This window comes from Coregonus clupeaformis, unplaced genomic scaffold (genome assembly GCF_020615455.1).
Source record: "Coregonus clupeaformis isolate EN_2021a unplaced genomic scaffold, ASM2061545v1 scaf0068, whole genome shotgun sequence".
Lineage (NCBI taxonomy): Eukaryota > Metazoa > Chordata > Actinopteri > Salmoniformes > Salmonidae > Coregonus > Coregonus clupeaformis.
This window is the reverse complement of record NW_025533523.1, coordinates 833550-856754: the sequence shown is the minus strand read 5'-3', so window position 1 is coordinate 856754 and position 23205 is coordinate 833550. Positions and strand designations below refer to the sequence as shown.

Genomic DNA, 23205 nt, shown 5'->3' with positions numbered 1-23205 from the left:
TATTTATTTATAACATTTAATTGTTCTGCCATAGAAGATTATGAAATCCTACTCCTAGCTTCAGTGGTATAAAACTCCTCTCTAAGGAGCTGTTAAGGTTTCCTCCAGTGCATTTCCTATATGCACACATAAATATGGTATCTTTTCAGTGAAAAAAAGGAGGGTTTATCAAATCATTGACACATGGACACACTGAGATGGACACAGCAAATAGGTTTGACATATTTCTAAATGCTTCTCTTTTTCTAAGCCAACTTACACCATCCTGTGGAGCCAGAACAGAGGAGGGCCAAATTCACACCATAAATTGAAACATATAATGCTGTCAAAGCAAAAATAAAAGGCCATCCAAACTTGTCCAGTGGCCAGTAGCTCACATAGGGCACTGTCATTTAGGTGTTGGCTGCATTCTACACCAAATGAATTCAAATATTTGTGGAAAAGTCCAATATTCATAGTAGAATATGAGATGGAGTGCATTTCTAAAGTCAAAATTTGCCCAACATCTACATTCAGTAGGCTAATCAAACCCACAAATCAGGCCCTGACCACAGTAAAAGACAGGTTTGAAATTCTCACAGGAAAATCATAACCTCTCAGATATTACAAGTCAGACAACAAAACATGATGTATGAATATAACCCAGTGGAGATTTAATTACATAATTAGACAGCGTACAGGCAGTATCATCTGAATCAGGAGCCACAAGGCAAGAACAGCTAAACAGACACAATGAAACCAGTAAGGAGCTTTAGCGCCACCATGTGGATAGAAATGCCAATTGCCTCTCGATTTTCCACCCATTCATTCATAACATTTTACATTTTAGTCATTTAGCAGAGGCTCTTATCCAGAGCGACTTACAGTTAGTGAGTGCATACATATTCATAAGTGTGTAATGATAATTATGTGGTCCTCTGTAGCTCAGCTGGTAGAGCACAGCGCTTGTAACGCCAAGGTAGTGGGTTCGATCCCCGGGACCACCCATACAAAAAAAAAAAAAAAAAAAAAAAAAGGATGCAAGCATGACTGTACGTCGCTTTGAATAAAAGCATCTGCTAAATGGCATATTATATTTATAATAATTTGGAGTTTACTCTGAATTAGCATCCCTGAGAACAAGCTATAAAAAACTCAATAAGTTGACCGTTTACACACACAGCAAAGAGAGTGGGAAAAACATTTCAGACACCCAGCGCTGTGTGTGTCTTTTGTCTGGACAGAAGGGTTTCTAATGAGTTCCAGATGCATTTGGTAGGGCTCCCTCACTCCCTGCAACTGAAATGTCTCTCATGGGAGTGCAGAGACTGAAATAACACACAGACACAGTGACAGTCTGGGGAGATCTTGTACATTAAAAGTTTTGTAGGTTTTTACAACCAAAAAAGAACAATAGTGAATTGACAAATCGAAAATACTAGTCGTGTATGATGTACAAGTATGTGATTATAGTGATATCTTGTTGATATGTAATATCCTTAATGAACAATTTGAATCTATGGAAGAAAGTGGAAAGATAATTCTTACATTAATATGGTATAAGAACGTCTTAAATCTTCATGGAACTACCAGTACAACGCATTCCATAATAGATCATGCATAGATGAGATACATGTACTGTATGTGTACTGACATAAAACCCACAAAGTAATCTCCATTACGTTTAACATGAAAACACTTTATTCATCATGTCATATTTCATTTCATTGAAAACAAATAGATAAGAAGGAACCATTACAGTTTGAAACTCCTATCACTTCCTACATGAAGCTGTAACTTTCACTTGAACCAGGACTGATATTGAATGGCTTATAGATATATCCATCTGGTTTCTTTCCCTAACTTAAATCATGAGATTATTATCATAACATTCTATTCAACATTTAAATAAGAAACACAAAAATCACAAGTCTACATTAGTTTCCTGCTACTGAGATGGGTGGTTTAATGTAATGTGTTGTAGCATACTAGCATGCACTGTGACTAGGCAAAATGAAAAAATAGCTTAACTGGACATCAACATCACTGAGGAGAACTGAAATCTCATTGACTGTGTAACTCGATAACAAAGGTCTATTCTAAAAGCTTTGCATTGCGCATCACATTGGTCATCCCTTCATTATGTGCTCGTATAGAATACAGAACCGTCTACTATTAGAAAGTGCATGAAACATTTCAGAGTTAATAGGCCTAACCCTTGAAGAGATACAGTAATAACAATAATATTAGTCTTAATATTAGTCTCTTTTCAAATCTGGGAAAAAGGGGTACAATGTTTTATTACAGTCATAACAATAGGATAGATTTGGATAGATGAGCATTTACATGGCACTTCAATTACACTATCGAACAGGTACCTTATGTTATTGGTTCTGAATAAATACACAAAGGCATAAATAAATAAATAAATAAATAAATACAGCAAGCACTCATTTGATTTTCCTCAAACACACACACACAGTTAGCTGTGGGTGTCCCAGCCAACATAATTTGAGCACAATTCCTTTGTCTGCCAAATGTCCGAATTCAATGAAATTAGGTGTTTCATCTGATCTGAGAATTCTCTTTCATTCAGGAAAATGAGACCTATAATGTATATTTGCTTCTCACAGTTGACATCAGTCATACTCAAACACATCAAACACAGCATCAAAGGTGAACACTGGTAGCTATTGTCTCCTGCAGCGTTCACAAGATACCTTTCAAAGCATTTTGAACATCTCAATTGCTTTTCTCTCTCTGCAAGTCACCAATTAATTCCAGTATGTAAGAGCATGAGGAAAACAGTTATTCACCTTCAATTTCAATCCCTTGTGTGTGTCCTTTCTCTTTTCCCCTTGTACATCAAAAGCTTGAAAAGCTTTCAGCACTCATTCACATGTTCTCCTTGACTCTCTCACAGACAGATCTAAGTAGTTACATTTAATAGTTAAACTGTCCATTAAATAAGCCTTAAGCAATTGCATTGTCAAGTATAAAATGATAGGTACAAGAAGGTGGTGACAACTTGATCTCCAAGCTCTTAGTGTCGTTTAACAATGGACAGTATGAATCTAGCAAATCTGTATTCTGCACAGACAAGCACAACAGGCTAACATCTGATGGGCAGACTCGTTAGAGAAAGATGGGACAAACCTGTTGTGAAGGGATGGTGCCATGCATGTATAAAAAATATTGTGTGTGTGTTGGTGTGTTTCTGTTCTCCCTCTTTTACTGAGGGAGGTTTTATGAAATGGTTACCCCAGAAAGCAGTGATCCACTCCCATTGGTCCCCTAGAGAGATGTCTTGTTGATGTCAACCTTCACTGGCAGTGGTCCCGCCTCCTCGCTCTCCTCTGGTTGGTCGATGGCTACAGCAATCACAGGGGTCAGATGGTAGGGGTTGACCTTCTGGACGTCATCCAGAAACTCCTTGTCTCCGTTGATGCTCAGCTGCAAAAAGGAATCCGTTATTCATTCAAATCGATAGAAATGTTCCCATTGTCTCTAGGAGTAATTCCCTCTCATGCAAACACATGTTAACTAAGATAACACTTGAGTGAGTTAACAATTAAAGATGAGGTCCGGGACCTTAAGCACTAACATATCATACAAATTGCTCTTTTTTTTGCAAGACATAACATATCATACGAAATGGATGATGTAGTACAGGCTGGCCTGCCTCCATCCTCATCAACGGGGCCGACCGTGGAGACGGTCAATAACTTCAAATTCCTCGGTGTACACATCACAGAGAAGCTGAAATGGTCTAACCACATGGACACCGTGGTGACGAAGGCACGATAGCGACTCTACAACCTCAGGATGCTAAAGAAATTAGTCCTGTCCCTGAGGGCCCTCACAGTGTTATATCACAGTGTTCTACAGGAGCACCATTGATAGCATACTGTCGGGCTGCATCACAGCCTGGTATGGCAACTCCATCGCTGCGGACGCAAGGCGCTTCAGAGGGTGATATGTGCAGTCAAACGCAGCATTGGGTGCACACTGCCTGCCCTACAGGACACATACAACACCAGGTGTTGCAGGAAGGCCAAGAAGATCATCAGGGACCCCAGCCATCCAAGCCATGCCCTGTTCTCCACGCTTCAATCACTCAGACGCGGGCAGGAAAGGAGCATCATGGCAAAACCCTCAGACCATCAGGCTGCAGAATAGCCACCACTAGTCAGCTACCTACTCCCCCCTCCCCCTGCTACTCCACTTATGGACCCCCCCCCCCCCATTCCCCCTATGGACATTTCCCCCCAAACCCACTCAACAGTCACTTACCTTACCTGCTGCTCCCCCTAGGGACATTTTCCCTGCACCCCCCAACTGACTTTTATTCTGCCCCCACCCCAATGACATTCATCACTGTTACAGTTGTTAATATGTATATTATTTTGTATAATAATTTGTATAGTTTTCATTTCACTTGGTCCCCAAACCCCCTCAATGGTCATGCTGCTCCCCCTATGTTTAACCCCCACACCCCCTCAACAGTCTTTACTCTGCCTCCACCCCAATGGACATTTATTTATTCATCACTGCTACAGTTATGATGTATGTAGTGCTATTTCTTTAGTTTCATTATTTTATTTGACTTAGTCCTGCATGTTGGAGCTCGGAGCCCAAGATTTTCACTGTACCCTGCAATCACACCTGCAACCCTGTACATGTGACTATTAAACACTCAATCTGAATATGAATCAATTGTGCAGAATTTTCGGGGACCCGTTTTGGCTCATGAGCACTACTTTCAAAACTACAAAAGCTCTGGAGCATCACTTTAATCTAACAAAGTGAGAATGAAGTACTGTAACATTGACAGTTAGCTGTTTTTAATCTAAAAGACAGAGATTGCCAATTATGACTCACATTCCTGTTGCTGTTCTGGTGCTGTGTTTACCTGTGTTTTGATGTGCTGTTCTGGTGCAGTGACAAGGCTGGCACAGCTCAGCCACAACATCACCATGATGGACAGGAAGAGACAGGCAGCCAGGATCCAACGAGGCAGCCCAGAGCGCCTGAGAGAAAGGGGAGGGTTAGGTGATGATACAGGTAATACAACTCAGAGGGCCCAAATGGGTTGATTTGGGCAGATGACTGTTCTTGTACAATATCTCTTCACCTTGACATGCATCCCAGGAAGTCATGCTCAGCGGTTGGGTCTTCCGTATGTTGCTGGACTGCTGGGTGCTTGCCCTTGCCTCCTGCCTTGGCTGCTCCCTTCTCCCCATGTCCTTTCACACCTACACAGAGGTGAACACTAATGAGCAATTGAACTTGAGAGGAAGTGTAATCTAATTTCACCCCTCTGGAGATCAATAAAGCATAATCAATTCAATGTAATCCTCCTTTAATGCATTGTATACTATTTACAGATAATTTGAACACCGCAAATTGACCACAAGAAGCACAAACGGATATAGTATTTGACAAAAACGTATTCATTTCAAACCTTGATTACATTGGGATATGATCACATATGTCTCTCTATTATGTGTGGGAATACTTGAGAACAGATCTCCAAAATTAAAATCACTTGGAGCTGATTTCCTGGTGTTTTGACAGTCTTTTATGTCCAACAATGAAGTGTTTTGTTTTTGCAAATAAAACAAATAAATTCACCCGCGGGCCAAATTCGGCCCGCAGGCCGCCAGTTGGGGAACCCTGTCCTACAGGTCTTATGATGTTTTGTACATTATGGGTCTCAGTGTGTGACAGAGCTGCATGCCACCATGGGGTCTCACCATGGGGTCTCTGTGTGTGGGAGTGGATCTGTGGCCAGGGCTTGTCTGCCACATTGGAGCGGGGAGCCTGCATCTCCGGCAGAGTGTACTCGATCTCCGGCTGGCTCTGGGAGGAACAACAAACAAAGTCAATTCAGGAACTAGTAATTACCTGCAGCAATTTCACTGAGAAAGTGACAGAAAATGATCTGTTTAACACAGTGAGGTTAAACCATAATGAAGGCTGGACTAAGAATACTCAATGAACAGCTAAACACGACAGAGAGAAATAGACATAACTGCAGACTTAGGTATAGAGAATACTGCCAAATTAACTCAAACAAAAAGAGGACTCGCTCATTATAGGAGAACATTGTATTTTCACATAACGTGTTCTGTTGCAAAAGCCAGGCACTGTATACCTCAGCCATCTGTAAAATGAAGACAGATGGACATCCAAACTACCAAACAGTACAAAAATGTAATCACCTATTCACACCTTATAATGGCAGTTCAGGTGTAGATTCTATAGAGCAGATATTATGGATTCATTAAAGGACACCCTTGTTGCCCATTGCGGAGTCTGTCCGGCTGGCTGCTCAAGAGCACCACCATCCACCCTCTCTGAGGGGAGTGAAAAGGCCACTTGACTGGAGAAAGTGTCTGAAAAGAGGCCTTAAAAACAGTGTGTCCTACAGTACGTGAGCAAACGTGCATCACTTCTGTGAAGACAGACTTAATCCCTGTGTGTATACACAAACAAACACACAAGCTGGTGGGCAGGTGCGCGCACACACACACACACAGAGACACAGCTCTGTCAGCAGAGGCATTATTGTGCCTTTCATTATGGAGACTGTGTTTCTGGCTTACCCTGGAGAACTCATTAAAATAGGATTTCGGTTACCCTCTACTGAACCTTTCCCAACAACAAGACGGAGGCAGCATCAGCGCTCAGTGCTCTCAGCAGCAGGAGGACTGCAAGCGGATCGATGTTGTTTTCTTCTAAACGGACGAAAAGGTGTTTAGCTCGTCCAGGAGCGAAGCGTCTGTGTCTGGCTTTCCCTTTAGAATCCGTGATTGTCTGGAATCCCTGCCTAGGTCAGCATCTCGGAGTCGCCTCTTCACTGTTGACGTTGAGATTGGTGTTTTGCGGATACTATTTAATGAAGCTGCCAGTTGAGGACCTGTGAGGCGTCTGTTTCTCAAACTTGACACTCTAATGTATATGTCCTCTTGCTCAGTTGTGCACTGGGGCCTCCCATTCCTCTTTCTATTCTGGTTAGAGCCAGTTGGCGCTGTTCTGTGAAGGGAGTAGTACACAGCGTTGTACGAGATCTTGAGTTTCTTGGCAATTTCTCGCATGGAATAGCCTTCATTTCTCAGAACAAGAACAGACTGACGAGTTTCAGAAGAAAGTTCTTTGTTTCTGGCCATTTTGATCCTGTAATCGAACCCACAATTGCTGATGCTCCAGATACTCAACTAGTCTCAAGAAGGCCAGTTTTCAACTCTGCTAACATAATTGCAAAAGGGTTTTCTAATGATCAATTAGCCTTTTAAAATGATAAACTTGGATTAGCAAACACAACGTGCCATTGGAACACAGGACTGATGGTTGCTGATAATGGGCCTCTGTACGCCTATGTACAGTGGGGGAAGGTAGCTTAGTGGGTAAGAGCGTTGTGCCAGTAACCGAAAGGTCGCTGGTTCTAATCCCCGAGCCGACTAGGTGAAAAATCTGTCGATGTGCCCTTAAGCAAGGCACTTAACCCTAATTGCTCATGTAAGTCGCTCTGGATAAGAGCGTCTGCTAAATGACTAAAATGTAAAATGTAAAATGAAAAAAGTATTTAGTCAGCCACCAATTGTGCAAGTTCTCCCACTTAAAAAGATGAGAGAGGCCTGTAATTTTCATCATAGGTACACGTCAACTATGACAGACAAATTGAGAAGAAAAAAATCCAGAAAATCACATTGTAGGATTTTTAATGAATTTATTTGCAAATTATGGTGGAAAATAAGTATTTGGTCACCTACAAACAAGCACGATTTCTGGCTCTCACAGACCTGTAACTTCTTCTTTAAGAGGCTCCTCTGTCCTCCACTCGTTACCTGTATTAATGGCACCTGTTTGAACTTGTTATCAGTATAAAAGACACCTGTCCACAACCTCAAACAGTCACACTCCAAACTCCACTATGGCCAAGACCAAAGAGCTGTCAAAGGACACCAGAAACAAAATTGTAGACCTGCACCAGGCTGGGAAGACTGAATCTGCAATAGGTAAGCAGCTTGGTTTGAAGAAATCAACTGTGGGAGCAATTATTAGGAAATGGAAGACATACAAGATCACTGATAATCTCCCTCGATCTGGGGCTCCACGCAAGATCTCACCCCGTGGGGTCAAAATGATCACAAGAACGGTGAGCAAAAATCCCAGAACCACACGGGGGGACCTAGTAAATGGCCTGCAGAGAGCTGGGACCAAAGTAACAAAGCCTACCATGAGTAACACACTACGCCGCCAGGGACTCAAATCCTGCAGTGCCAGACGTGTCCCCCTGCTTAAGCCAGTACATGTCCAGGCCCGTCTGAAGTTTGCTAGAGTGCATTTGGATGATCCAGAAGAGGATTGGGAGAATGTCATATGGTCAGATGAAACCAAAATATAACTTTTTTGTAAAAACTCAACTCGTCGTGTTTGGAGGACAAAGAATGCTGAGTTGCATCCAAAGAACACCATACCTACTGTGAAGCATGGGGGTGGAAACATCATGCTTTGGGGCTGTTTCTCTGCAAAGGGACCAGGACGACTGATCCGTGTAAAGGAAAGAATGAATGGGGCCATGTATCGTGAGATTTTGAGTGAAAACCTCCTTCCATCAGCAAGGGCATTGAAGATGAAACGTGGCTGGGTCTTTCAGCATGACAATGATCCCAAACACACCGCTCAGGCAACGAAGGAGTTGCTTCGTAAGAAGCATTTCAAGGTCCTGGAGTGGCCTAGCCAGTCTCCAGATCTCAACCCCATAGAAAATCTTTGGAGGGAGTTGAAAGTCCGTGTTGCCCAGCGACAGCCCCAAAACATCACTGCTCTAGAGGAGATCTGCATGGAGGAATGGGCCAAAATACCAGCAACAGTGTGTGAAAACCTTGTGAAGACTTACAGAAAACGTTTGACCTGTGTCATTGCCAACAAAGGGTATATAACAAAGTATTGAGAAACTTTTGTTATTGACCAAATACTTATTTTCCACCATAATTTGCAAATAAATTCATTAAAAATCCAACAATGTGATTTTCTGGAAAAAATAATCTCATTTTGTCTGTCATAGTTGACGTGTACCTATGATGAAAATTACAGGCCTCTCTCATCTTTTTAAGTGGGAGAACATGCACAATTGGTGGCTGACTAAATACTTTTTTGTAGATATTCCATTAAAAATCAGCCGTTTCCAGCTACAATAGCCATTTACAACTTTAACAATGTCTACACTGTATTTCTGATCAATTTGATGTTATTTTAATGGACAAAAAAATTGCTTTTCTTTCGAAAACAAGGACATTTCTAAGTGACCCCAAACTTTTGAACGGTAGTGTACGTCTCGTGTCTGAGCCGTTGAATGGTGACTCCACTTTGTCCCTGTACTGTGGTTTTGCCTCTTTGATTGCCGTACAGAGGTCGTAGCTGGTCTGCACTTCCATGTTCCCAGTCACCTTGCCATGGTTAAATGCGGTGATTCGCAATTTCAGTTTTGCACGAATGCTGCCATCTATCCACGGTTTTTGGTTTTGATAAATTCTAATCGCCACAGTGGGAACAACATCCTCTATGCAATTCCTGATAAACCCAGTTACGAGTCAGTGTATAGATGGGCTAGCTGACAACGTCACAAAAACGTTGCGCACTTTCAATTGGGCAAAAGTCAGTGAGTTGTTGTGATTCTGGATGCCAGATAGCTAGCAACAATGACAAGAAACTGCCATGTGGTGAATCGTAAGTTACTTGTTTCAGCTAGTTTCATCTTGTTTTGAGGTGTTTTGACTGATTTCATGTCAATGCTAATATGGCAAAAATTCGCTCGCTCGCTAACCAACAACTGTAACTATGTATTTGAGACAACAAGTACTCATTGTACAAATGTCTTTATGTTTTCAATAAACATTGGAGACGAAATAGATACTTAACAAAAATAGAAACACAACATGCAACAATTCCAAAGATTTTACTGAGTTAAAGTTCATGTAAGGAAAGCAGTCAATTGAAATAAATACATTAGGCCCTAATCTATGGATTTCACATGACTGGGAATACAGATATGCATCTGTTAGACACCTTTAAAAAAGGTAGGGGCGTGGATCAGAAAACCAGTCAGTGTGACCACCATTTGCGTCATGCAGCGCAACACATCTCCTTCGCATTGATTGTGGCCTGTGGAATGTTGACCCACTCCTCTACAATGGCTGTGCGAAGTTGCTGGATATTGGCGGGAATTGAAACACGCTGTCATACACATCCATCCAGAGCATCCCAAACATGCTCAATTGGTGACATGTCTGGTGAGTATGCAGGCCATGGAAGAACTGGGACATTTTCAGCATCCAGGAATTGTGTACAGATCCTTGCGACATGGGGCTTTGCATTATCATGCTGAAACATGAGGTGATGGCGGCAGATGAATGGCACGACAATGGGCCTCAGGATCTTGTCACGGTATTTCTGTGCATTAGAATTGCCATCGATGCCTGCCCATACCATAATCCCACTGCCACCATGGGGCACTATGTTCACACCGTTCACATCAGCAAACCGCTCGCCCCACATGACGCCATACGCCATCTGCCTGGTACAGTTGAAACAAGGATTCATCCGTGAAGAGGACACTTTTCCAGCGTGCCAGTAGCCATCGAAGGTGAGCATTTGCCCACTAAAGTCAGTTACGACGCCTAACTGCAGTCAGGTCAAGACCCTGGTGTGGACGACGAGCATGCAGATGAGCTTCCCTGAGACAGTGTCTGACAGTTTGTGCAGAAATTCTTCGGTTGTGCAAATGCACAGTTTCATCAGCTGTCAGGGTGGCTGGTCTCAGATGATCCCGCAGGTGAAGAAGCCAGATGTGGAGGTCCTAGGCTGGCGTGGTTACACGTGGCCTGCGGTTGTGAGGCCGGTAGGACGTACTGCCAAATTCTTTAAAAACAACGTTGATGGTGGCTTATGGTAAAGAAATTAACATTTGATTCTCTGGCAACAGCTTTGGTGGACGTTCCTGCAGTCAGCATGCCAATTGCACACGCCCTCAAAACTTGAGACATCTGTAGCATTGTGTTGTGTGATAAAACTGCACATTTTAGAGCAGCCTTTTGTCCCCAGCATAAGGTGCACCTGTGTAATGATCATGCTGTTTAATCAGCTTCTTGATATGCCACAACTGTCAGGTGGATGGATTATCTTGGCAAAGGAGAAATGCTCACTAACAGGGAAGTAAACACATTTATGCATAAAATTTGAGCGAAATAAGCTTTTTGTGCGTATGGAAACGTTCTGGGATCTTCTATTTAAGTTCATGAAACATGGTACCAACACTTTACATGTTGCGTTTATATTTTTGTTCAGTGTAGTTTACATGTTGTCAACAATCTAAGCCAACGGCGTCTGTTTTGCCCCATAGTTGCACACGCGTCGGTTTTGTTGCTAAACAACCAACCTGTCTCCGTCGATACTATTCTCAGAGACGACCCGGAACATTTCCCAGTCAGCATGATGAAAACAATCTTGAAGCATAGATTCCGATTGGTCAGACCAACGTTGAACAGTCCTTACCACAGGAGCTTCCTGTTTAAGTTTCTGCCTATAGGTGGGGAGGAGCAGAATGGAGGCGTGATCTGTTTTGCCGAAGGAAAGGCGGGGGAGGGCAATGATCCAGTAAGGCTGCCAGCCCAGAAGGCATCCCAAGCCACGTCCTCAGAGCATGTGCAGACCAGCTGGCTGAAGTGTTTACGGACATATTCAATCTCTCCATATCCCAGTCTGTTGTCCCCACTTGCTTAAAGATGTTCACCATTGTTCCTGTACCCAAGAAAGCGAAGGTAACAGAACTAAATGACTATCGCCTCGTAGCATTCACTTCTGTCATCATGAAGTGCTTTGAGAGGCTAGTGAAGGACTATATCATCTCCACCTTACCCGACACCCTAGACCCACTACAATTCGCATATCGCTCCAACAGATCCGCGGACGACGCAGTCACCATTGCACTGCACACTGCCCTATGTAAGAATGCTGTTCATCGACTACAGCTCAGCCTTCAGTCTGAACCCCTCCCTGTGCAACTGGGTCCTGGACTTCCTGACGGGCTGACCCCAAGTGGTGAAGGTAGGTAACAACACCTCCACCTCGCTGATCCTCAACACGGGGGCCCCACAGGGGTGCGTGCTGCTCAGCTCCCTCCTATACTACCTGTTCACCCATGACTGCGTGGCCATGCACATCTCCAACTCAATCATCAAGTTTGCTGACCAGACTGGTCACAAGAAAGAGCAGTCGATTTCGAACATTTGAAAAGGTTCTGAGGACGTCAATATATGGCTTCTTCATAACCTCTCCCTCAATGTCAATAAAACGAAGGAGCTAATCGTGGACTACAGGAGACAGCAGAGAGAGCACGCCCCCATCCACATCGATGGGGCCGCAGTGGAGACGGTCAAAAGCTCCCAAGTTCCTAGGTGTGCACATCACTGACAACCTGAAATGGTCCCTTCAGACAGACAGCGTGGTGAAGAAGGCGTAACAGCTCCTCTTCAACCTCAGGAGGCTGAAGAAATTTGGCTTGGCCCCTAAAACCCTCACAAACTTCTGCAGATGCACCACTGCTACTGTCTGGCCCCGAGACAGCTTCTACCCCCAAGCCATAAGACTACTAAATAGCCAGACTGCTATAAATAGTCAATTAATGGTACCAGAATTAGAGTAAGTCAGTGCAGCTATCTTGCACTGACCCTACACACACTCACTCACTAAAGCAGGGCTATCCAACCCTGTTTCTGGAGAGCTACCCTCCTGTAGGTTTTCGCTCCATCCTCAGCTGTAACTAACCTGATTCAACTTATCAACCAGCTAATTATTAGAATCAGGTGTGCTAGATTAGGGTTGTAGCGAAAATTTACAGGATGGTAGCTCTCCAGGAACAGGGTTGGAGAGCCCTGCACTAGACTATATATACACACCATATACGCACACTCACTCACACACACTACATTTACACTCCCACACAAAACCCACACACATTCACATACACTACATACCCACACCCACACACATAACACACACACCGACACAACACATCCACATTACACACACACACACACTTTTACACTCATCATTTGCTGCTGCTACTCTCTTCTTTATGTTACTCTTATTATATCTATCCTGATGCCTAGTCACTGTACCCTGCCTTCATGTACATACACTGTATCTACCACAGGAGGTTGGTGACACCTTCATTGGGGAGAACGGGCTTGTGGTAATGACTGGAGCGGAATGGGGGGAATGGTATCAAATACATCAAACACGTGGTTTCCAGGTGTTTGATGCCATTCCATTTGCTCTGTTCCAGCCATTATTATGAGCCGTTCTCCCCTCAGCAGCCTCCTGTGATATCTACCTCAAATACCTTGTACCTCTGCACATTGATCTGGAACTGGTCCTCCTGGTATATAGCTCCATTATTGTGTATTTTATTTTATTCCATTATTGTGTTACTATTATTATTTTTAAACTCTGCATCGTAGGGAAGGGCTCATAAGCAAGCATTTCACTGTAAGGTCTACACAAGTTGTATTTGGCGCATGTGACAAATAAGATTTGATTTGATTTGATTTGATTTAATTTGACACTGCCTGCCCTCCAGGACATCTACAGCACTCGGTGTCACAGGAAGGCCAAGAAGATCATCAAGGACCTCAGCCACCCGAGCCACGGCCTGTTCACCCCACTACCATCTAGAAGGTGGAGACAGTACAGGTGCATCAAAGCTGGGACCGAGAGACTGAGAACCAGCTTCTATCTCCAGGCCATCAGCCTGTTAAACAGTCACCACTAGCCAGCCTCCACCCAGTATCCTGCCCTGAACAGTTCTAGCCGGCTACCACCCGGTACTCTACCCGGCACCTTAGAGACTGCTGCCCTATGTACATAGAGTCATTGAACACTTGTCACTTTAATAATGTTTACATACTGTTTCACCCACTTTATATGAATATACTGTATTCTAGTCATGGCTCTTCCTATATAACATATTTTGTATTTTTCTGGATTATTTGTGTATTGTTGTTTTTATTGCTAGTTATTACAGCACTGTTGGAGCTAGAAACACAAGCATTTGCTGCACCTGCGATAACATCTGCAAATATGTGTACGCGACCAATAAACTTAGATTTTATTTGTATTGGAGTTAAGAGGAGACTCTTTGCTGCTGAGTGATTCTGACATTTCAGCTGATCAATAGGAATACCCTTTAAGAAGTTGTGTAATGTCTCACTGTAGCACCAAAACAAATAAGCAAAGTATCTGATCAGCCTCTCCTCTCTTCATAGATGGAAAATAGATCAGATTTAATGACATAAGTCAATAGTTATGAAAACTGAAAAGAAAACTTACCAATCAGCGTTTGAATAGTCTACAGGTTAATGAACTTGAGTTCATAAGAGTCAAAACAAATCTCAAACAAAAAAGAAAAAATGAAACAAGTAGAAAAGTTATTTAACTGAGATGACATACAGTGAGTATGTCATCCCATTTTGCCCTCAGAACAGCCTCAATTCGTCGGTGCATGGACTCTACAAGGTGTCGAAAGCATTCCACAGGGATGGATGCTGGCCCATATTGACTCCAATGCTTCCCACAGTTGTGTCAAGTTAACTGGATGTCCTTTGCGTGGTGGACCATTCTTGATATTACGGGAAACTGTTGAGTGTGAAAAACCCAGCAGCGTTGCAGTTCTTGACGCAAACTGGTGTGCTTGGCACCTACTACCATACCCTGTTCAAAGGCACTTAAATAACCTACTACCATACCCTGTTCAAAGGCACTTAAATAACCTACTACCATACCCTGTTCAAAGGCACTTAAATAACCTACTACCATACCCTGTTCAAAGGCACTTAAATAACCTACTACCATACCCTGTTCAAAGGCACTTAAATAACCTACTACCATACCCTGTTCAAAGGCACTTAAATAACCTACTACCATACCCTGTTCAAAGGCACTTTCCATGTTTTCTTTCATCTGTTGTCTTGCCCATTCACCCTCTGAATGGCACACATACACAATCCATGTCTCAATGGTCTCAAGGCTTAAAAATCCTTCTTTAACCTGTCTGCTCACCTCCATCTACACTGATTGAAGTGGATTTAACAAGTGACATCAATAAGGGATCATAGCTTTCACCTGGTCAGTCTATGTCATGAAAAGAGCAGGTGTTCCTAATGTTTTGTACACTCAGTGTACACTCAGACAATAAGGCTTGGTCTTACAAAAGGTCATAGATATTCACTATTGTTATTTTCAAAGTCATTTCACAACCAGTTTTATCGATAGCAATGCTTTTACTGAAAGCATTGAATCCAGATGTAACATTGGGGGGAAAGGCAACAGGAAGAGTAGAGTGAACATCTAAGGATGTTAGTAGTTATTGGCTGCCGACTGGGGAGATCTTTCCATTAGTAAGCGTAGGCCTTCCTCCTGATTTACATCTGTCATGCATTATGGCACAGAATGCCAAAGGTGCTCTGGCTATAGAGACACAGAGAGCAACAGGGAAGAGGGATCATTTTCCAAATTAACAATCTCCCTTCCCTTATTTGGTATTTTGGGGTTATTTGGGGTCACTTTCTTCTTAAGAAGGGGGATTTCATAGATTTACATATCTCCCTGTTTCCTTCAAGGGGGGACCATGCATCGTGTGCATGTTGGACACGGAAAGAATTTAAACAAGACTCCAACCCCATTTCCAAACAAGCGCTCTCCCCCAATCAGTGATGAGAGGGCCGCGTCGGCTGTGTTTACTCCCTCTCAGCCCAGAGGAAACCGCTTGATTTTCTCTGATTACCTTGGAGGAGCACTCCTGAAACACTGGGAGGCTGGGATGGCATGAATAAGCGTGATTAAGAAGGAGGCTGCCAATTAACCACGTCAAATGTGGGCAGGAGAGGGATGGATGTTCCCATAGCTGGAGCTCAGCCCACTCTGAGAGACAGCTAAAGGGAGCTGAGGAAGGGAGAATCTGCCGCTTGCGGGACTGAGACTCAGACCGCCTCCCTCAGACACAGGTGGCTTGCCTGGAGCAATCAGAGAAGCTGCTCTTATCACAGTTGCATCCAAATACACAAACTTTTTGGAAATATGAGTGGGTATCCGACATTGATATAGAACCCAGATTGTCTTTGTGTGCTATGTTAGCCCTTTGAGCTAAATCCTAAAAGTAATGGACCAGGTATCAATCTCCAGACATTTGTGTGACTCAATACCACATTAGCCCTGTATGCTAAAGACTAGATAACTCTTGGAAATAGAGTCTTAGTTATTTTGAGCTTAGTTTTGGGTATCACCCTAGCAAAATACACCTACATTTGCTGCTTACTGAAGTAAAAGTCTTATTTTTTCAAATGACTGATTAACTGAAGTAATTAACTGAAATAATTCCACTGTGAAGTAATTCAAATAGAAATCCCTTGGCCCAAATAAACATGTTATACTGAACACTGCATGAAGACCAAGCGCCATTCATTCCACAAGGTGGCTCTCTCACTAACTCTTGCAAAGTCAGAGGAACTTGATAATCAATTTGTTTTGGTCCGATTCACTTCAGCTCCAGTAGTGCACTGTGTTGCCTTGAATGGCCCTCTTTGAGAACTTACTAAAACTGCTACATAACGTGGATAAACTGCTACCACAGTGGGTCTCAACTTTTTCCTGTTCGTTTTGTATCACACCTAAGGCTACGAGTCACCATGATCCTCCTAGTGAGTCCATACACCCTGGCTTCCTACCCAACCCTCTGCTCTATAGAACCCACTCACTCTGAACATCTGCAGTAGTGATTAGTATTGCAGCGGTGGCTTGGCTTCTCTTTCAGCTGTCCCTCAGCCTTAGTGTTTTTCTGTTTCTTTCCCCCAGTCAATCTGTCAAGAGGGTGGCAGCCAGCCAGATGCCCACTAAACACAGGCCTCCTAGCCAGATCAGAGCCTGTGGAGCCTGCTCTTGCCTCTGCTTGCATGTCACTGCCATAAACCACACGCATCCATCCATCACCCCTAAGGCTAAAGAAAAACAATCGCATGAAGACTGTTTTTTTCGTCATTTCATGTCGTCTCACCACATCTCTTTCTATGACTGGATTAACAGATCTCTGTTGTCCTTCTATATAGATTCAGCCAGCCTGTCTTGACTTAGCCGTCACCGATAAAGTAAATATGTACAGTACTGATCCCACACCCTTTCCCCCTTATGTTTGAGGCAAGTTGACCTTTGTAGCCCCCAAGGTTTGGGTTACAGCTGTACCCTGGAGTGAAAGACACTCCCAAAACGAATCACAGCACCCCTAAGAGTCACTGAGTCCTGTGTAACTTGAGTCCTGTCTGCGGCACCCTGACAGTGTCTCACCTGGAAGATGAGCACCTTGCCGTCGTCACCCTGCAGGTAGAAGGTCCAAGTAGAGGAGATGAAGCTCTGTGCAGAGCTGACGATGTCGTTACACCAGCTGGACACGGTGTCTATGACGGAGGGGGGCATGGGACGGTGGGCCATGGCCTTCAGCTGCGGGTAATAAAAGGTGGAACTGTTGAGTTTAGGTGCATTTATTTAATAAGGCAAAGTCATGTGAGGAGAGAGTGTGAAGGTGTATGGGGGGCAAGGGGGATTGTGTAAGAATGGACGTGAAAGAGAGAGACAGTGTGAATAGCAACGCAAATGCCTCGCCGTTTGAGGGGTGCAAAATCCACTTGTCAGTTAAATCTCGCTAGATTGATTACTTTCATTTTATTCCTGCGACTTTCATACTCTTGCTTGTGCCTGTTGTTTTTTCCCGTTAACCTTACGACCGTGTAAGTGTTTGTAATGACCTATCAAACACACCACGGTAATGGCTGAAATGGGCTCAATGGAATATATTGTCTTTCCGTTGAATCTATAAGAACGCTAAAGCGTCATCTGGGATTTAACGCACCATCTCAACACTTACATTAAAAGAAAGAGAAGATAACTTTATTTTGATGGGTGTTCATTTTTTGTGTAATTTAAAAAAGTTTTAATTTAATACAGTTGAAATGTTTTTACAAATTAGATGCGCTGAAATAAAAACCAATTTCAGAAAATGAACACTTGGATTATAGTGATATTATGTCTGATCTTGCAAACAATGTAATGTATGTTTAGATATGTGTAAACTAGAGCCAAGCGTGTTGATTTTTAATCCAAGGGTATCCTGCTATTGACACATTTGTTAAATTATGCAAGAGAAAGTGACAACGACAGTAATTAATGAGGCAGTGTAGAGAGCGCAAGTGTTTGGTTTATTCATATATGCAATACATTATTTGTCCGTGCCAGTAAAATGTTTTATGTGCTATAATTCAGTCAATATCTGTTGGATTATAAAAATTTGAACTGTTGCATTTAGAATTGTTTTTAAGGCCAGGCACCACAGGCTGAAATTACATTTTTGCATCTACCTATCAATTTTGAGATGTGTTGGTATTTTGGTCCATTATTAATATTAGTATTTTCAAAAAGTAAACATAAAAATGTCAATCTTGATGAAAATGTATATTTTCTTTAGTTTATCATACTACCGTCATCAAAATATTTATTAATTTTAACCACTTTAAAATGGACATACATCAATAATTTCAAAGCTCACCTCATTGATTTACACATATTTTAAAGCTCATTTCATAGAGAATGTTACAAACTGGACTACATTTAGTAACTTACTTTGAAGAGATGGTGATTGACAGGGGCGGCAGGTAGCTTAGTGGTTAAGAGCGTTGTGCCAGTAACCGAAAGGTCGCTGGTTCTAATCCCCTTGAGCAAGGCACTTAACCCTAATTGCTCCTGTAAGTCGCTCTGGATAAGAGCGTCTGCTAAATGACTAAAATGTCAATGTAATTGGGTCTAAATAGGCATTTGGTAGTCTAAATTCAGTGTACTTGTCTTTAACTGCCATTTCCCGAAAGTCAGACTCTTCCCGCACACCAACTAATTTCTCTCAGCTTCAGAAGCATCTCCATTCACCACATTGTGTGTGGTTATCCTTAGATATATTCTCCAGACTTGCCCAGAGGGAATATGCTGTCAATGTTTTATTCTAGATAACATTTTATTTGGAAAAATGTCTTTAGTATTTTACAAAGTATTCATCCACAATCTGCTCTAGAGTGTTAACAAAATGAAACAAAAATATTTAGGCTGACTTCATCCAGTGTCCATAAAAATGAATTTGTGTGGTATGCAAATAGGCACATACAATATTTAATGAGACATCGCCTAATTTGCATATTTTAATACAATATTTCAGAAACATTTTAATATAGAAAAGTATATTATTTGTGTCTACATTCAACTGGTAAAAGCTGATTGTGATATGATTAAGTTTTTTAAAAATCCCTATTAGTGTGTGGTGCCTGGCCTTAAAACCTTATAACAATTTTGATGACTGTTGCTAGTGTGAATGTATGAGGATGTATGAGGGTGTATGAGGGTGTGTGTGTGTGTGTGTTTGTCCTGCTGAATGCCTATGGAGTGACCGTGCTCACCTTCCTCCTCTTGATCTCAGGTTCAGAGGGCTGGCTGGCACAGCCGGTGCTGCATGACTCCTGCTCCAGCAGCTTGCTGTACGCTTCCTGGCAGGCTACAGAGAGAGAAAGGGGGAGAGAGATAGAGAGAGAGAGGGAGAGAGAGATGGGAGGGCAGAGGAGAGAAAGAAGGACAGAGAGATAGAGAGATAGGGTGGAGAAAAGACACAGCATCTGTCATTGCATCCCTATTCACCCCCCTACAGTCATCCATATCAGAACATTTGGGCAACTGCTGCCTGGACCAAGGAGGATAGCAGATCACAGGATTTTCAATAAGCAAGCACAGCTTCAGTTGAGCCACACACACACACACACACACATTACTTTTGAACTTTTACTGTTGAAAGCGATATCCCAAGTATAACTACAGTAAATTACACACACTAAAGGGTAAAAAAATAAAATAATACAACTGCAAACTTCAAGGAGTAGAGCATTCAAGGAATTGGTCTGATGGTCAAATGTGATGTCAGCAGCCTCCCCCCTTGGTTGAGGAACATTAGAGGAGCAATAGAGAACAAAAGAGGAAAGCCCCCCTTTACTTGTGCCATGTCCCGTGTAGCTCAGTTGGTAGAGCATGGCACTTGCAATGCCAGGGTTGTGGGTTCAATTCCCACAGGGGGCCAGTATGAAAATGTATATACTCACTAACTGTAAATCGCTCTGGATAAGAGCGTCTGCTAAATGACTAAAATGTAAAGTGGATCATAGGTAGGACCTCTGCTTTTGGTGATAGGCTGCCCTGGCTTCATTGAGACCCCACCCTGTGAGTCCGGCGACCTTACCTCCTTGACACTCATCCCTGCTGGTGTTGAAGCCAGCATTTCCATTCACAAACTGACAGATGGAGTAAAGACGGCAACCACGGTGACAGGCATTCAGAATGGAGTCCTTCAGGAGAAAAATAGAAACATAGAAGCTGAATATGCTATGAACACAGAAATATATATATTGTCCATGACAATGTACTTTAAGCAAGTTTATAATTTGATAGAGGGAATTCAATTGGAATTATTAATATTTTTGAATAGATATGTCAAATGAGTTGGAGCCATGGAATGTTGTGATGAGTGAAGAATTACAATCACGTGGTCACAGTTTTCTCCAAGCCTAGTTCTACTACAGAAGAACTAAACAGCGCCCCCAAGCGACTGACACATGAACGTGATAGACAAAGAGATCCCCCTGTCTGACGATCAACGGTTTACACTTTACAGGCATATTTACAGTGTCATGCGTGTAATCGTTTCGATTAACTGCGTTATTCCATGTTCATTGTGTGTAATGTGGTTATCCCACTGGCTATAAGGTGAATGCACCAATTTGTAAGTCGCTCTGGATAAGAGCGTCTGCTAAATGACGTAAATGTAAATGTGCTCCACAGTGGCAATTATAGTCCCATCATGAATAAAATAAACGCTCAACATCTGTTCAAGCACTATTGGTCACTAAGGTGTTTATCTGTTCCAATAGTATGCATACATTAGGGCCTATAGGCTGGTGCAGTGTTCTGAAAACAGGTGATTCCGCATAGTTCATGGTGATCCATTTTGTTGCTCTGCTCCGCCCTGCATGTTGTCTGAACCACACCTGAGCAGAGCCGAGGCGATGAGTAGGTGGGAAAATAATAGCCTAGCCGAGAGATAGACACTAATCCATTACTAATAGGCTACAATTATTTTTCAAATTGTACATAATTTAAGATGATTTAAACATGGATATTGTAATCATTGAGCTATTATTTACATATCCTGCATATTGCCGTTCATGGGACAAATAAATATTTCAGCGCACAATGAGGCAACCAGGAAACCATGCAAGTGGCAATAGACTGTATTGGAGAATAGGCTACCATCTTGGTCCGGTGCCCTCACAACAATTTTATGACATAATTTAATATGAACATCCAGGCATTATCTAATGAATAGACATGTGTGTAAATAAATCCTAATGAAGTAGGTAGAGTAGCCAGGCTATATGGATAGTGGAGGACCAGAGCTGTGAGAATGCGTCATAGAACGATAATTTCGGCCTAATTGTCCAAGATCATTTCCACTCAGTTCTTGAAATTAAGATAGGTAGCGTTGCCTACTGATGTTGCGATTTAGGATAAGCATGACAAATAGTAAAATGATGGGCCTTCGTTACGCATTGGCCATGCTACATTTACAAGAGATTGCCAGCGTTTAAAGATTAAAGGGACGTCTATCGATATTCGATATAACGTATTCAATTTGTAAGCACTTATTATGGCAGCTATTCAAGCACGTAAATATACTTTTCTGTCACATTTATATCTAGCCTAATATATTCTTATTTTCTGCTATTCATGAATGATGTATATAGCGTATAGTTTCCAAGTATCACTTACTTTAGCTGGGCTTTTGTTTTTGATGGTAATCTGGCATTGCTTTTTGCAGTAATTGATGTCGCCTAGTTGGTTGTCAAATAGATCAGAAGACGCAGCTGCCAGCCCCGCCAGAAGCAGCGAGACGACAGCGGAGACACCGCACACCCTGCCGCCGAACTGAAGCATTTCAAAGCCGGATTTGATCACCACCGTCTGGACGAACACTGGCGCTTTTAGTGGACTCTGAGCTTCTCGGATGGATGATGCTTCAACCCGATTTCAATCTGCTTCGGTAATCTTGTGCTATGATTTTGTGGTGTCGTCACTCCAAAAACCATCACACTCACGCTGCTGCGCGCACGGTCTTTGTGCGCTCTGCACTCAACAGTGCAAATTCACTGCATTGCATAGGCCCACTGCTAGCATTCATACATTGTATGATGGAATGTCTATATCATGGGAAAAGAAAATAAACAGTAGCCTATTTTCACTTAGATATAGTCTATCTGTTATTTAACGAGTCTGTAAGGTAAAGGTTATTTACATTTTAGTCATTTAGCAGACGCTCTTATCCAGAGCGACTTACAGTTAGTGAGTGCATACCTTTTTCATACTGGCCCCCCGTGGGAATCGAACCCACAACCCTGGCGTTGCACGCGTCATGCTCTACCAACTGAGCTACAGGAGGCCCATAATGCGTAACAAGGCCTCTGTAAATAAGAGAAGGCTATTCAATTATTGCAATAATGATCCTACAATACAATTATTGACTAATTTAGATACAGAGAGCCCACCTGATGGCACAGTGCAGCTTATGAGGCATGCCCTAACCTACTATTGACCCACAGTCTTTTAGCCTAAATTAGTATTGTATAATACTATAATATAGGACTACTAATATGGTCTAACTATGTAGGCCTAACAATTTTTATACGTCTGAATCACACAGTAAAGTTATCAACTTAATCCAATAAACCCCTTACAATTGAATGTGCATTTTGTCAGTGAACAGTTAACAAAAACACTTCTGCACCACAGCTTAACTCTTTGCTTTTGTATAAAACATAAAAATAGCATCTTTTTCTATTAAATGTTTCTAATGAGTGCTCGATAGGCTGGATCTTGTACATAAGAATGTGTCATGTGGCCTGTATTAATGAATCTTCTATTTTGAGTATAGGGACTTTAGATAACTTTAACCTGTCCCTACGCTGTGTTAATGAATAAAGTCAGTCACTTGCCTAGACTATAACCATGAAGTAGACCCAACTATAGAATTAGAGA

The 23205-nt window shown here is 42.4% G+C and overlaps 1 protein-coding gene across 1 annotated transcript; it reads right to left on the bottom strand.

Moving 5' to 3' along the window:
* Positions 1-1657: 1657 nt before the first annotated feature.
* Positions 1658-22310, bottom strand: LOC121540351 (transmembrane protein 59). Its single transcript, XM_041849163.2, has 8 exons — positions 21943-22310; positions 20357-20462; positions 19530-19624; positions 17380-17532; positions 5736-5841; positions 5114-5234; positions 4892-5009; positions 1658-3432 (listed from the first exon to the last, which is right to left on the bottom strand). The coding sequence occupies exons 1-8, from the start codon at positions 22105-22107 to the stop codon at positions 3274-3276; spliced, it is 1023 nt and encodes a 340-aa protein (XP_041705097.1). The 5' UTR covers positions 22108-22310; the 3' UTR covers positions 1658-3273.
* Between the last annotated feature and the right edge of the window lie 895 nt (positions 22311-23205).